This window comes from Colletotrichum karsti (genome assembly GCF_011947395.1).
Source record: "Colletotrichum karsti strain CkLH20 chromosome Unknown Scaffold12, whole genome shotgun sequence".
Classification (NCBI taxonomy): Eukaryota; Fungi; Ascomycota; class Sordariomycetes; order Glomerellales; family Glomerellaceae; genus Colletotrichum; species Colletotrichum karsti.
In genome coordinates, this window is record NW_024065912.1 from 687,869 (window position 1) to 700,106 (window position 12,238).

General features: G+C 54.6%; 3 protein-coding genes across 3 annotated transcripts; 2 read left to right on the plus strand and 1 right to left on the minus strand.

The window, feature by feature from the left end:
• Positions 1-215: 215 nt before the first annotated feature.
• CkaCkLH20_04591 (uncharacterized protein) lies at positions 216-3,580 on the minus strand (the record flags this gene model as incomplete). The annotated part of the gene is made up of 6 exons (XM_038887310.1): positions 216-1,215; positions 1,267-1,545; positions 1,605-1,716; positions 1,764-2,903; positions 2,965-3,163; positions 3,245-3,580. 6 exons carry the CDS (start codon positions 3,578-3,580, stop codon positions 216-218), a joined length of 3,066 nt encoding a protein of 1,021 aa, XP_038747476.1.
• A 1,828-nt stretch (positions 3,581-5,408) lies between these two features.
• On the plus strand, positions 5,409-8,922 carry CkaCkLH20_04592 (DNA repair and recombination protein rad5c; the record flags this gene model as incomplete). Its single annotated transcript, XM_038887311.1, has 9 exons — positions 5,409-5,924; positions 6,020-6,633; positions 6,701-6,802; positions 6,855-7,081; positions 7,132-7,168; positions 7,219-8,322; positions 8,378-8,563; positions 8,626-8,776; positions 8,833-8,922. 9 exons carry the CDS (start codon positions 5,409-5,411, stop codon positions 8,920-8,922), a joined length of 3,027 nt encoding a protein of 1,008 aa, XP_038747477.1.
• Positions 8,923-10,055: 1,133 nt separating this feature from the next.
• On the plus strand, positions 10,056-11,864 carry CkaCkLH20_04593 (heterokaryon incompatibility protein; the record flags this gene model as incomplete). Its single annotated transcript, XM_038887312.1, has 2 exons — positions 10,056-11,565; positions 11,731-11,864. 2 exons carry the CDS (start codon positions 10,056-10,058, stop codon positions 11,862-11,864), a joined length of 1,644 nt encoding a protein of 547 aa, XP_038747478.1.
• Between the last annotated feature and the right edge of the window lie 374 nt (positions 11,865-12,238).

The following is a 12,238-nucleotide window of genomic DNA, read 5'->3' on the forward strand; positions in this document are numbered from 1 at the left end:
TTTGAATTGATTAAACGATGTCCTAGGATGATGTGGTTTGCCTCTCTCCAGCCCAAAAGATATAAACTATAACCGAAATGCTCGAACAAGACACGGAACAATGAGCAATTACAGAATGACCTCCAAAGAGGTCTGCCAGAATACCTTTCCAAACGTTCCGCCGTGGAATGTAAACTCCAAAAACACCTGCCCAAATCAGTCAATAAAACACGAACCTATTGCCCGTTCCTGGTATGAATCCTCTCGTGCCGCCGACAATCGTTCACCCTCGCAAACGCCTTCCCGCAACGCGAACACGCATAAGGCCGCTCCCCGAAGTGGCTCCTCTCGTGGCCCTTGAGATTCACGTTGCGCGTGAAGCTCTTGTGGCAGATGGTGCACTGGAACTTGGCCGCCTCGACGCGCCTCCGCATGTGCAGGAACGCCGAGGGGGCGTCGCTCAGCTGCGGGTGGTAGTTCCGCACGTGCCGCTGGCGGTCCTTGTTGGAGGAGAAGCCGACGGGCGCGAAGCCGCAGCGCTCCTCGAGCGGGCACGGGTAGGGCCGGTCGTGGCGGTTCTGGTGGCTGTCGCGGTCCTTCTTGTTGTCGAAGCCGTGGTGGAAGAACTTGCACAGCGTGCGCGAGCACTTGAAGAGGTTCGGGCCGTAGTAGTGCTCGATGGTGTCGGCGTTCAGCGTCGGCCGGGAGGGCTTGAAGTCCTTCTCAATCGCGTCGCGGTGGGCTTTCAGGGCGTTCTCGAGGCGGGCGATGCCGACCTTGTTGCGCTTGTCCGAGGTGTCTTTTTGGTGCTGGCAGATGTGGTTCCAGAGGCGGAGGAGGGGGTGGTATAAGTCGGGGAGGTCATTGAAAGAGTCGATTTTGGACTGCGGGAGGTCGGCGGTGGAGGCCGGGGCGGGTTTGAGGTCGTCGTGGGCGGTCACGAACTTTTGGATTGCGAAGGTGAGGGCGGCGGTGAGGGCTGGAGAGTTCTCCGTCGCCTGCTGTCCACCCGTGAGGACAGGGCGGCTTTCTTCGATGACGGTGTTGATGTGTTTGTACCACTGCGCCATGGCGTAGTCCTGGAAGGAGAAGTAGCCTTGGATGATGTGGTCTTGTCGCTCGGCCTCGTTGTAGTCGCTGGCGACAAAGCAGCGGAGGGAGAGGTAGCGGAGGCAACGGATCGCGAGGTCGCACTGGACGGACTTGGCGTCGATGTCCTCTGTCTCGGCGAGATACCTGCGAGCTGTCAGCCTTTGGTAGACATCACGGCGCGGAAGTAGGACTTACTCTTTCGCTGAGTTATGGATGAGTCTGATGTTGTCTCCGGGCAGGACTTGAACCAGCGAGCCCAAAAATTCGTTTACCTCTACGCGAATCATCTTCAGGTTGAAGTCTATGATCTCTGTTTTTAGGTCAAAGGAGAGAATGGCTTGTATTTCGTGCCATTTGAGGGTTCGGTGGGCACAAATGAGCCAGCTGAGGAGCTGTTTTGCGCTGTTCCAATATGAGCCGTCTTCCTCCAAATCCAGGAGTCGTTGTTTGACTGCCTCCAGAAGTTTGCAGTACCTAATTCAAGTATTAGTATGGTGGTTTGGTGCAGTGAGAGAGGCTGGGGTCTGGCATACATCTCCTTGAGGCCATTCGGAAGCTTGCCCAGCTTCGCCTTTGCTAGCAGGTCATCCTTGCTAATTTGCTTGAGAAGATAGTCCATCGCGAGATGTGCGTAGAGAAAAAGACCTGAGCGGTATCAGTTTCTGCCATGAAATTCCGAAAACCGAACCAACCTTCACTCCGCCCCGAGATATTGTCTTCGATGTACTGCTTATCCCACTCGGAAAGACTGAATTTCGTGCCGTCACGAATCAGCAGCGTCCTCACGTACCGCCTGATGTCCTCCATATTGTCGTTCGGATCAAGCTCAATTTCACCAGCGTTGGTCTGGATATTATGCTTCGACATCAACTTGCCAATCTCCTTCGACGTTTGGCTCATGAAGAGAACGCGCAGCTGGCCCTGGCAAAGGTCCTCGCACTTCGTGACTTGCTTCGTAAAGAAGGTCACGGTCTGCTGAATCTCGGTGGACGCTTTGCACTCGTCCAGTCCGTCGATGACAACGTACTGCCGTGTGCTGGCCTCGAAGAAGACTTCTATCAGCCCTTCCGCGACATCCTGGTTGTTGAGAGTCGAGCCGCCAGTCGATGTGATCTTGTCTTCGCACAGGGGGAGGATGGCAAGGTTGTGGTTGCCGGACTCGTTCCCTAGAGATTCGTTCTCTGGGTCGGGTAGCTCTGCAGCCGAGACGAGCTGGTGTAGGATACCTCTCAGGATCCCCAGGTATGTTTCTAGCTCGTTGTCGTCTTTTTGGCAGTAGAAATAGCATATCTGTGTCTGCCGCGGTACGTCTGTGCCCTTGGTAGCCAGTTTGCCCAGCTCATCGACGACAAGCGATGACAAGACTGTCTTGCCCAGGCCGCGGCGTCCGTGGATCCAGAGGTTCGATTCCGCCGGCGGATCTTCGCGCATCCAGTTGGACACCTCGTCGTGCTTCCTCCACAGCCAGGTCCCGTTCTCGGGGCATATTTCTCTGATACCTCGGAACTTGGAGTGTAGCTCCGTCTCAGAAGATGCTGCGATCCATTTTATAATCTTTGACTTCTGTGCGGCCTTGCGATTTGCCTCGGACTGCCTGAAGTCCTTCCACTTCTGCCTATAGTTGATTCTGTACTCGTCGAACTTGCGCTTGTCTTCATAGGTGAGTTCGGCAGAGCCCGAGTCGAAGCCCGAGTCGGTGCGGAAGGCGTGGCGGTCGCGGAAGGGACGGCCGTGGTCTTGGATGCTGTCGAAATGGAGCTTGAGGGTGGCGGCGAGGTGGTCAAAGGTTGAGTTAAGGTCTTTCCACGTTGCTCTGTGGAGCTTCTGCCAGACTTTGCACGCCGGAATTGTCAGTTTTGGATTCCGTTGAGAAGGTGGGTTTATCTGTCTTACATGATTGACGACGGGAAAACAGTTTGTAGGCGATAGCGTGGAACTCGAGAATGTCTTTGTAGATGTGCACCAGACACGTTATGCTATCCGGGAAGGCTTTGAAGAGATCTTTGTACTCGGTCAGAGGGGGAATCTGGATGCCTAGGCGTTGGTAGACGTCCAGTATGTTGTCGAAGGCTTTGTCGTCGAGTCGTGTTGTCTGACAGCGGCGGTGTTAGTGCTCCAACGATAAATGATAGAGATAGTAAGCATAAATCCGGGGTTTTGCTTTCTCACGTACTTTGAAAAGGAACCTCATCGGACCCCAAATGCAGGCCATGATGCTGTTTACTTCTCGGAGCCCCCATTCCCCCAGTATCTCCTGCAGGGCTGTCATGCCGTCGAGGAACATCTGCAACCGTTTCAGATTCACTAGCGACTTCGTCTCCTGCTGCTGAGTCTGCATGATGTTGAGCTCGCCGCGGATGAGTTCTCGCCTGCTGCTCTCGAATTCCTCCCTGTCTTTGACGCTGAGGATTGCCTTGAACTCCCGGGCTGCTTTGCTGAAAGCGTCGACCACCTCCGGTCCGAGGTGGAGGCCGGGACGGCGCCCGGGGCCGTTGTTGAGTTCGGACATGTCTTTTTGCCGGTGGGATTCCCGGATTCGGGGTCCTGACTCGGGGCCCGTGGAATTACACCCAGTGGACTAGGAGTTGTGGGTAGTCGAGTTCAGCCAGTCAGCGCGACAAAGAGTCGACCAGGACACATGGCAGAGGCAAAGAAGAAGTGAATGAAAGAAAGAACGAAACGAAAACGAAAGAGAGACAGTCTGGAAACCCGCAACGGGACCATCCGAAGGCTATCGACATCATTGAGGCTGATGCATCGCGAAGAGGCAGCCAGTCAGGCGGTATCCCACGGACCAGAAATGTTACCCCGTCTGAGCGACCCCTGTTTCTCAACGCTCACAGAGAGACACGAGGTACGAAGTGGCCCGTTGGTGTTGATGATGTCGCTGGCGGGCCTGGAAGGCAGGGGTAAAGGAGGCAGAGAGGAGCCACACAGCAATTGGCAGGGGGGGCATTGAGGCGCTAGGCAACCGGCACTGCGGCACTGCCACTGCCTCACTCTCACGCTCATTCTCAGTCTCCACGTCGGCCTCATCGATGATGTGTGGTTTCCACAAGCCACCTCACTCAATCAGAGCGACGACGGGGCTGGAGACGAGGACGACATGGAGACTGGAGAACGCATCTGTGAACCCCCCCTGTTCAACCCGTGAATGCCATGTGTGACCACGACCGCCTCGACGCGCAGCCTGATCGGGGTCTTCGTGACCCCTCCCCCGCCGGACGCCTTACGAGGCCTTGTGAGGGGCATCTGTGAGGATCTCTGAGGGGATTGGAGATATGTGAGGCGGATCATCGGGCTATTTCTGCAGTGTACTTTTCTACTACTACTAGGCTGTTTTTGATTCGAGTGTTGTGTTGTTGTGTTCTCAGAGTGACAAGAACAGGGATCACTTCTACTCACTCTCAGTGTCCACAAATCACGAGTGTGCCAATTGAGCGAACATTTCATCAATTCTCAACAAACAATGACAGGAACTCACGATAATCTCAAGCGACGTCATTCCAAACGTGATCGGAGCCCTCTCCGAATATTCCACGAGAAACAAGCATCGGCAAGTGGGAACTTTCCGTCATGAGGCTCTTGATTCCCCGGTCGGAGGACACCGAACAGACACCGCAGCACAGCAAACGCTCCGTGGCGGAGCCCCTAGGAGGTCCCGACGGTGAGCAGTGCACACTTGCAAGGATAGGAGGAGGGCTTTCGGTCCCGCTGCGGCCCCTCGGGGAGGCAGTGCAAACACGCAGCAGCTGGGAAGCGAAGTGGAAAAACATCCCCTCCCTTACCACTACGACGACTGCTCTCAGTACGACGAGTCCCCTACTGCGGTCCAGCTGCAGCTCTGGCGTAAGGTACGGAGCCCGGCGGACCGCCATACGTGCCGTTGGTTCGTGGTTCGCACAACCCCGAGCCGCTAATGCCCGCCGTCCTCCCATGTGTCCTCTCCCCTTGGAGCCGCTCTGCATTACGTTCCTGGGGCCCATATGGGGGGCCTTGGGGAAACAAGCACAGCGTGCTCGGAGTGAACGATGCGCTAGACACTCAACTTGCATTTCGACTTCGTTCGCGGACTGCGCCTCACCAACGTTGAGCGAAAATGCACAGCAAACGGCCGCCTTCGATGCCTCACGTCACCAACCATCATGTGCTCAAAATGGTTCGCCCGGCCTCATTTATGCCGCCCGCGCCTGATTGACCCTTTGCTTTGCCTTATGGTCTCTCAGGCGCTGGCTGCTTGAAGTAAGGAAATCATGACTACTTTCACCAACACCCTCGATGGTCGACAACACACGGGTCAGGCATTCCCGTCAACAACATCGACAACGACGACAACCATGTCTCTCAAGCGGCTCCTGAATGATGTCGAAGACGATGTTCAATACCCTGACCCGTCGTTCATCTCCCCTCACGGCTCCGTTTCGGGGTCCTCGTACCAGAGCGCCGACGACTACTCTGGAAACTGCCCCCGCCGGACCTCGTTCCAGGGGTTTGAAAACCTACAGGAGGACCCCGTAATCGAAGACTATTCTTCCTGGGGGGACGTCTGTGGCAATATCATCCAGTTCAACCCCGATAACTTGAGTTACGACCATTACGACCTCTCGGCGAATCTGGATCTCGTAGACGGAGGCGGTCTTGAACACTTTGATGCCATTCAGCAATGGGGGGATGCGACAATGGCCTCTACTGGCGGGTCATATACCTCTCAACCGTCACCATCCGGCTCGGGATCGTCGCGAGACTCTTTGCCCGCGACGCACTCTCCTTCGCTCGCCCCCGAGTCCATAGTCACCGGCTCGGATTCATGCTCGTCGGCGGATGAGGAGGTTGAGAAGATATGCTACGGGATGGTATGCTGACCATTTCATTCAACTCTTTCACCTTATACTTGCGTCTCTCTTCGTGTGGACTCCCAATACGTAGATACACAAACTCACATGAACAGCTGTACAACGTCGACGTCAAGTTGATAGGCGACATGACCATCATTGACACCAAGCTCACCGAAGCGGTGAAATCGGGAAAGACACACCAGCGATTCACCCTCTCCGAGCAGCAAGATCACGTACTTCTCGCCTTCAAAGATGGTACCGATTTCGGGTACCTGCGTTCTGGGCCCGGCAAGTCTCTGTCGCCGCTGTTGACCCAATCCTCCGTCGAGTTCGAGCCCATCGCCCCCACCGCCACACTCCGAGAAACCATCGGTCGGGCCAAGAAGCCCGTCGAAGCTATGGTCAAGGTTGACATCAACGTCTACGGTCCGCGAAGGCTGGCGCAGAACATCGGCGACAAGTTGTCCGAGGGGAAGCTGTGGCTGCAGAAGCCGAGCCACAAACGCAGAGAGGTGGATTACGAAAACCCTCACATGCTGCAGCTCGACGACCTCGAGGACTTGACGTTGGAGCCTGTGAGGGAGGTCAATGGCGGTGCTCAGGCGAAGCGGCGGTCGCGCGAGAATAATCTGAGTGACATGATGAAGGAGATCTACGAGTCCCTCAACAGAACTCGGCATCATGACAAGGCCGAACGCGCAGAGGGACTGAGGAACGAACTTCTGATGTGAGTGTCTGCAAGTGGCATACGTGCTCTTCAATTTCTGGATGGTATGCTGAACGGTTCCCGCTAGGCATCAACAGGAAGCTCTGGGTTTCATGTTGCAGAGAGAATCCGGTGAAATCGATGAACGGTATCAACTTTGGGAGCCCATCGAGGTGGACGACGAAGTCCGGTTTGTGCGCCCCTTACTGCTCAATGTTTGCTTGGCTGCTGACTAGGATCAGTTACCGTCATAGAATCACCAACGTGAAGCAAAGGACTAAACCCGATGAGAGAGGCGGTGGTATTCTTGCTGATGAGATGGGAATGGGAAAATCTCTCTCCATCCTCTCGCTCATAATGAAGACCATGAAAAGTGGCCTGGAGTGGGCGGAGCATGAGAACAGCAACGAGGAGAAGCTGAAGGATGTGAATTACTCCGGCGCGACCTTGGTGGTTGTGTCATCTGCCCGTAAGTGAAGTCGCCATCGCCTGTTGTCACGGCAAGATATTAAAACTCAGAAGTCCTCATTTACAACTGGATGGACGAAGTCGAAAAGTAAGTTGCGCCATGGGCATGCCATGACCTCACGGGCTAACGTTCAGCAGACACGTGGTCGGTAAGTTGAAGACTATCAAATACCACGGACCGAACCGAGAGAGGGATATCGAGAAGATCATGAACTCTCAGATTGTCGTCACAACCTACAACACCTTGTCGGCGGAGTTTGAGAACAAGTCGTCACTCCTTCACAAGATCGGATGGTATCGAGTAGTACTGGACGAAGCCCACATCATCCGGCGCCCAGCCACGACGTTCTTCCACGCCTGCAAAGAGCTACACGCCAACTCGCGCTGGTGTCTCACCGGCACCCCCATCCAGAACAAGCTCGCCGACATCGGCGCCCTCTTTGCCTTCATTCGCGCGCGCCCTTTCGATGAGTTAGCCAAGTTTCGCAAGTACATCGAGGTGCCATTCGAACAGAATGTCGAGAACCCGCAAAAGGTCAAGGAGCGTCTGACCATGCTTCTGGAATCTCTCTGCCTGCGTCGGACCAAGGAGCTCCTCCGCCTCCCCGGTCTCCAAGAGGTCGAGAGGAAACTCGACTTCAGCCCGGAGGAACGGGAGCAGTACGACAAGACGAAGAACATCCTCATGCGTACGATCAAGCAGAAGGTCGGCGAGGTGGAGAAGAGCTCCAAGTTCGGCCTGTTCCAAGCGAACTTGCAAATGCGCATCCTCTGCAACCACGGGACGTATCAGAAGCCCTTCTCCTGGCACCGCCGCGCGTATCGGCTCGACGAGCGCGAAGCCGTGGCGAGCGCCTTGGGCCAGAACGCCGAGATCACCTGCGACGGCTGCCACCAGCCCATGCCCATTATCGGGTCGAGCCAGATGGGCAATGAGTTTGAGCAGTGCAATCACGTCTTTTGCTCCGAGTGCCTCGAGGAGTCGAACTACTCTGCGGGTGCGGCCACCTCGAACGGGCGACACTGTCCTGTTTGCGAGAATTGGATCAAGTCCGCGAAGGCCCAGCGCACTGGTCCATCTGGAGTACCTGTTCTGAGGGTGGATGACGTTGAGATGGCTGATGCATCGGCCGAACCATCATCTATGAAGGATGATGAGAATTACTTCAACCCCACTGGGCACTCCACCAAGATGCAGGCGTTGATCAGGGATGTCATGGAGAATCTTAACGAAACCAAGAGGTACGAGTCGGCGAGGTCTGATCTTCTAGGTGTACATCGTGCTAACACGTCCCAGTATCATCTTTTCCTGCTGGACCAGGACTCTGCAGCTGGTGGCGCAACACCTGCAGGCAGCGAACATTGAATTTTTGAGGATCGACGGCGACTGCTCCCTCAACCAACGCCAGGAGATGCTCAGAGAGTTTTCAAACAGCGATAGGAAAAGGGTTCTCATCATGACTACTGGTACAGGAGCCTTTGGGTTAGTATCTCTTCCCTCTTGCAATATGTTGTTCCGGACGTTCCTAATGATTGACTCTGCAGCCTGAATCTCACTTGCGCGAACCGCGTCTTCATCGTCGAGCTCCAGTGGAACCCCAGCGTCGAGAATCAGGCAATTGCTCGCGCTATCCGTCTCGGCCAGGGACAGAAGGTGCTGGTCACTAGATATGTCATCAACAACACCGTCGAGGTGGTAAGTTACCATGCGAGGACGCCCTAACGAACCAGCTCGCTTACGCTTCGTCTTAGGAAATGAGTTCTCAGCAAACTGTCAAGAAGAACCTCGCGGCTATCGGGTTCGATGAGAATTACGACGTGGAAGAAATGGATGAGTCTTAGGCATGTGGTCACGATATGAACGGCGTTGGGAACGGTTACATCACTACTCTGTGCGAAAAATGGGCGATATAGTCATCAGGGGGGGTGGTCAGGCGGTATTTTTGCGACGACCGCGCCCTTGGGAGGTTGCGATGCCTTTCTCTTGGACGCGTATGATGATTTGATGAGTTGATCTTAGACTCGTTTGATAATACCCAAGAACAATTGAATTGTTTTCTTTCTATAAACTTACTATTCGGCCTAAACTTTCTGTCATCTTTGGAGCAAATTGACATCCGACTGAAAGCGATCTAAGCGGGAAAACATGCCAGTCGTTTTCCAATTGATGCGCAAAAGTCCCGCGAAAGATGCCGCAACTGCCCGACCGTCCGCCCCGCGTCGACCATCGTGCATACTAGCTCGGTTGCCTTCCTGCAGGCAGACTCAGCCACATGGGCCTCTCATGCAGGCCGATTGCTGAGCGAATGCTACATAAGTGCAGGGCATACCAGAAGGCATCCTTGGGGCTTTCCCCGAGAGGCACGACCTCGAAAGATCGCTTAATGTGTTTTGGGACTTAATTTTCGAGTGCGGCAGAACAGCTAGCCACCTGCATATTCCTCGACTGATTTCGATCATCACCACCCGAGCAACATGTCCAATAGTGCACCCTTGGTTTGTCGACCCGCTCACCGTCGGGTCTTTTCCGAGACGGGACTCGATGATGATGTCGTTATCAGCTCGACGAGAGTTCGTGGAGAAGATTATGATGCCGACGCGGCTTGTTCGCGTTGCAGTGTTTTATTCTCGCAAGAAGGGCTCAACGAGTTGAACTCACCTGAAGGGCTTCGACACTCCTCTTACAACGATTGCATTGCTTCCGTTCAAAGGGGTTGCCCTTTATGCTACTTCATCGGCGTCACTATAGAGAGAAATCAAGAAGAGGATGGCCAGGATGAGTTCTGGCACGGAGACACTTGTCTCATCTTCCGGAATCGGTCTTCTTCGGGAAAAAGAGGCGACCCTACGGCGCTGTCTACCATTGACGTTCTGGACGGCTACATTTCTGACCAAGACCCGATCATCACGATCCATCCATATGTCAAGAAAGGTTACATCTGCCCATTGCCTTGAATCTAGCCCGCCATACTGACATGATCTACTCAGATGATCCACTGTCCAGGCTGATACGGAGGCGCCCCCTCGAGAGAGATGTCAAGAGTAAGAAGGCCCTTGACGCCGCCAAGCGTCTGTACACAGAGTGCAAGGATTCGCATGACGCCTGCCAGTTCTCCCGCGACAGCGTCCTTCCCTCTCGCGTCCTCGACGTCGGGACGGCCGCCGAGCCCTCGCTCAAGGTCTTCGTCAACGATACAGAGCAGCGCGGGGACTATCTGGCGCTTAGCTACTGCTGGGGCGGTCCGCAGAAGGGCCTATTGCGTCGCAACACGCTGGGTAAGATGTCCAGTGACGCGGGGATCAGGGAGAAGGACCTGCAGAAGTCGGTGAGGGACGCGGTCCAGGTGACGAGGATGCTGGGGTTCAGGTATCTCTGGGTCGACGCGTTCTGTATCATTCAGGACTGCAACAAGGATAAAGGAAAGGAAATCGGGAGGATGGCCACGATCTACAAGAACGCTGCTTTGACGATTGCCGCTGGCACGGCGGCGAGGGCGGCTGATGGGTTCTTGGGCGGCAAGGGCTCGTACCTACCCGAGGAAAGGGCTGTGGTGCGCACGGCGGGTGGAAGAGGGACGGTGTATCTGAGGTCTGGCGGATATGAGCCGTCGCACACTCTTGACAGCCGCGGGTGGGTGCTACAGGAGTTTCTGCTCTCCTCGAGACTGCTTATTTTCTCAGAGTATGAGTTGCTGTGGCAGTGCAAGAAGACGGATTTACGAGGCGTCAACGAGGGCGGCTTGGAGTACTTGCAGCTGCTGGAGGGGTTTCCGTGGACCAGTTTCAACGAAGACAATGCGGGGTTGTTTGGGAGTAGTGACGAGGAGAAGAAGTACTTGTGGAAGACCGTGGTCGAGCAGTATACGAGGCGTTTGTTGAGTGACCCAGAAGATAGGTTGAACGCATTGAGGGGTATCACGAGGGAGTTGGAGGTGTTGTGGGAGGACAGCAACTATTTCGGGCTGTGGAATAGGTGGTTTGTGGAGCTGCTAGCTTGGTATAGGCCACCAGACATTCATTGGCAGGAGAAGACGAAGGCTGGTGAGAAGTTGACGGAGAAGGTTCAGGAGCAGCGATCGATGAGTCTAGCTCCGAGCTGGTCTTGGGCCTCTTTGAATCAGACGGTGATGTACAAAGGTTACTTTATCGATGAGGATGCCAGGCTGAAGGCGGTTGACGTGATGGGCACCAGAGCGTCGAGGCATGTCGCGCTCTCGTGTCGCATCTTGAGGGACGAGGATATCTTTTCTGATGAGCTTTTGGAAGAAGACGGCGATAATGATGGCGAGGACAAGGGGATCGAGGAATGTATTGACTTGAAGACCATAGATGAGGTCGGGGAAAAGGAGACTGAGTATTTGCTATTGGGTACAGTTATGCTGGAAGGTGCAACGGTTGGAGTTGGTCTTATGGTGGTTGAGGCGGGTGATGGGTTCTACAAGCGAGTTGGGCTGGTGAGGTTCATGGATATGGAGGTTTGGAAAGGTACGAAGCATAGAGATATAAAGTTGAAGTAAATCATAGACCTCACTTATTCTGCATGGGAGAAATCGAATTTCGAGAACTCGAAGCTTGGAAACGTGACGACGACCTCACGTCATGAAATCGCGGCTTCACGGTACTTGCGTCACTTGTATGTGGACATCACAGTACACAGAGTGACCAGCGTCTCGGCGCTCCTGTCCGCGGCCGCCGAACAGACGGACGGCTTCGGGAACGGAGGGATGGAGCATGCGGCGGCGTCCGAGAAAGAAGGAACCGGCCGTCGCCGGTGGGAGATGTAACTGCTATGTCATTGACATAACAACGCGATCGGCTGAGCCACTTTGCCCTGCCTCATTGAGCAGTCTCTCTTGGAGGCCTACTGATACTATGCTCCAAGTAGCTATATGCATCTATAGGATTAGATGCAGAATAAGGTAATGAGCTAACAGAGTGGATATATGCATATTCGCGCTGAAGAAAACAATGAACACAGCCACAACTCAAGTCATGGGATCGCGACTCGAAGCTGGAACAGAGCTAGTCGACTTGAAGCTGGATGCCGCGACGTTTCAACAGTCGTGAGAATTTCCGCAAAAGTCAGGACCGTGGTGAGTCTGACTGGAATGACGCCGTGAATTAGCCAAGCGCCTCATCCGCCACTCCCGTCAAAGGA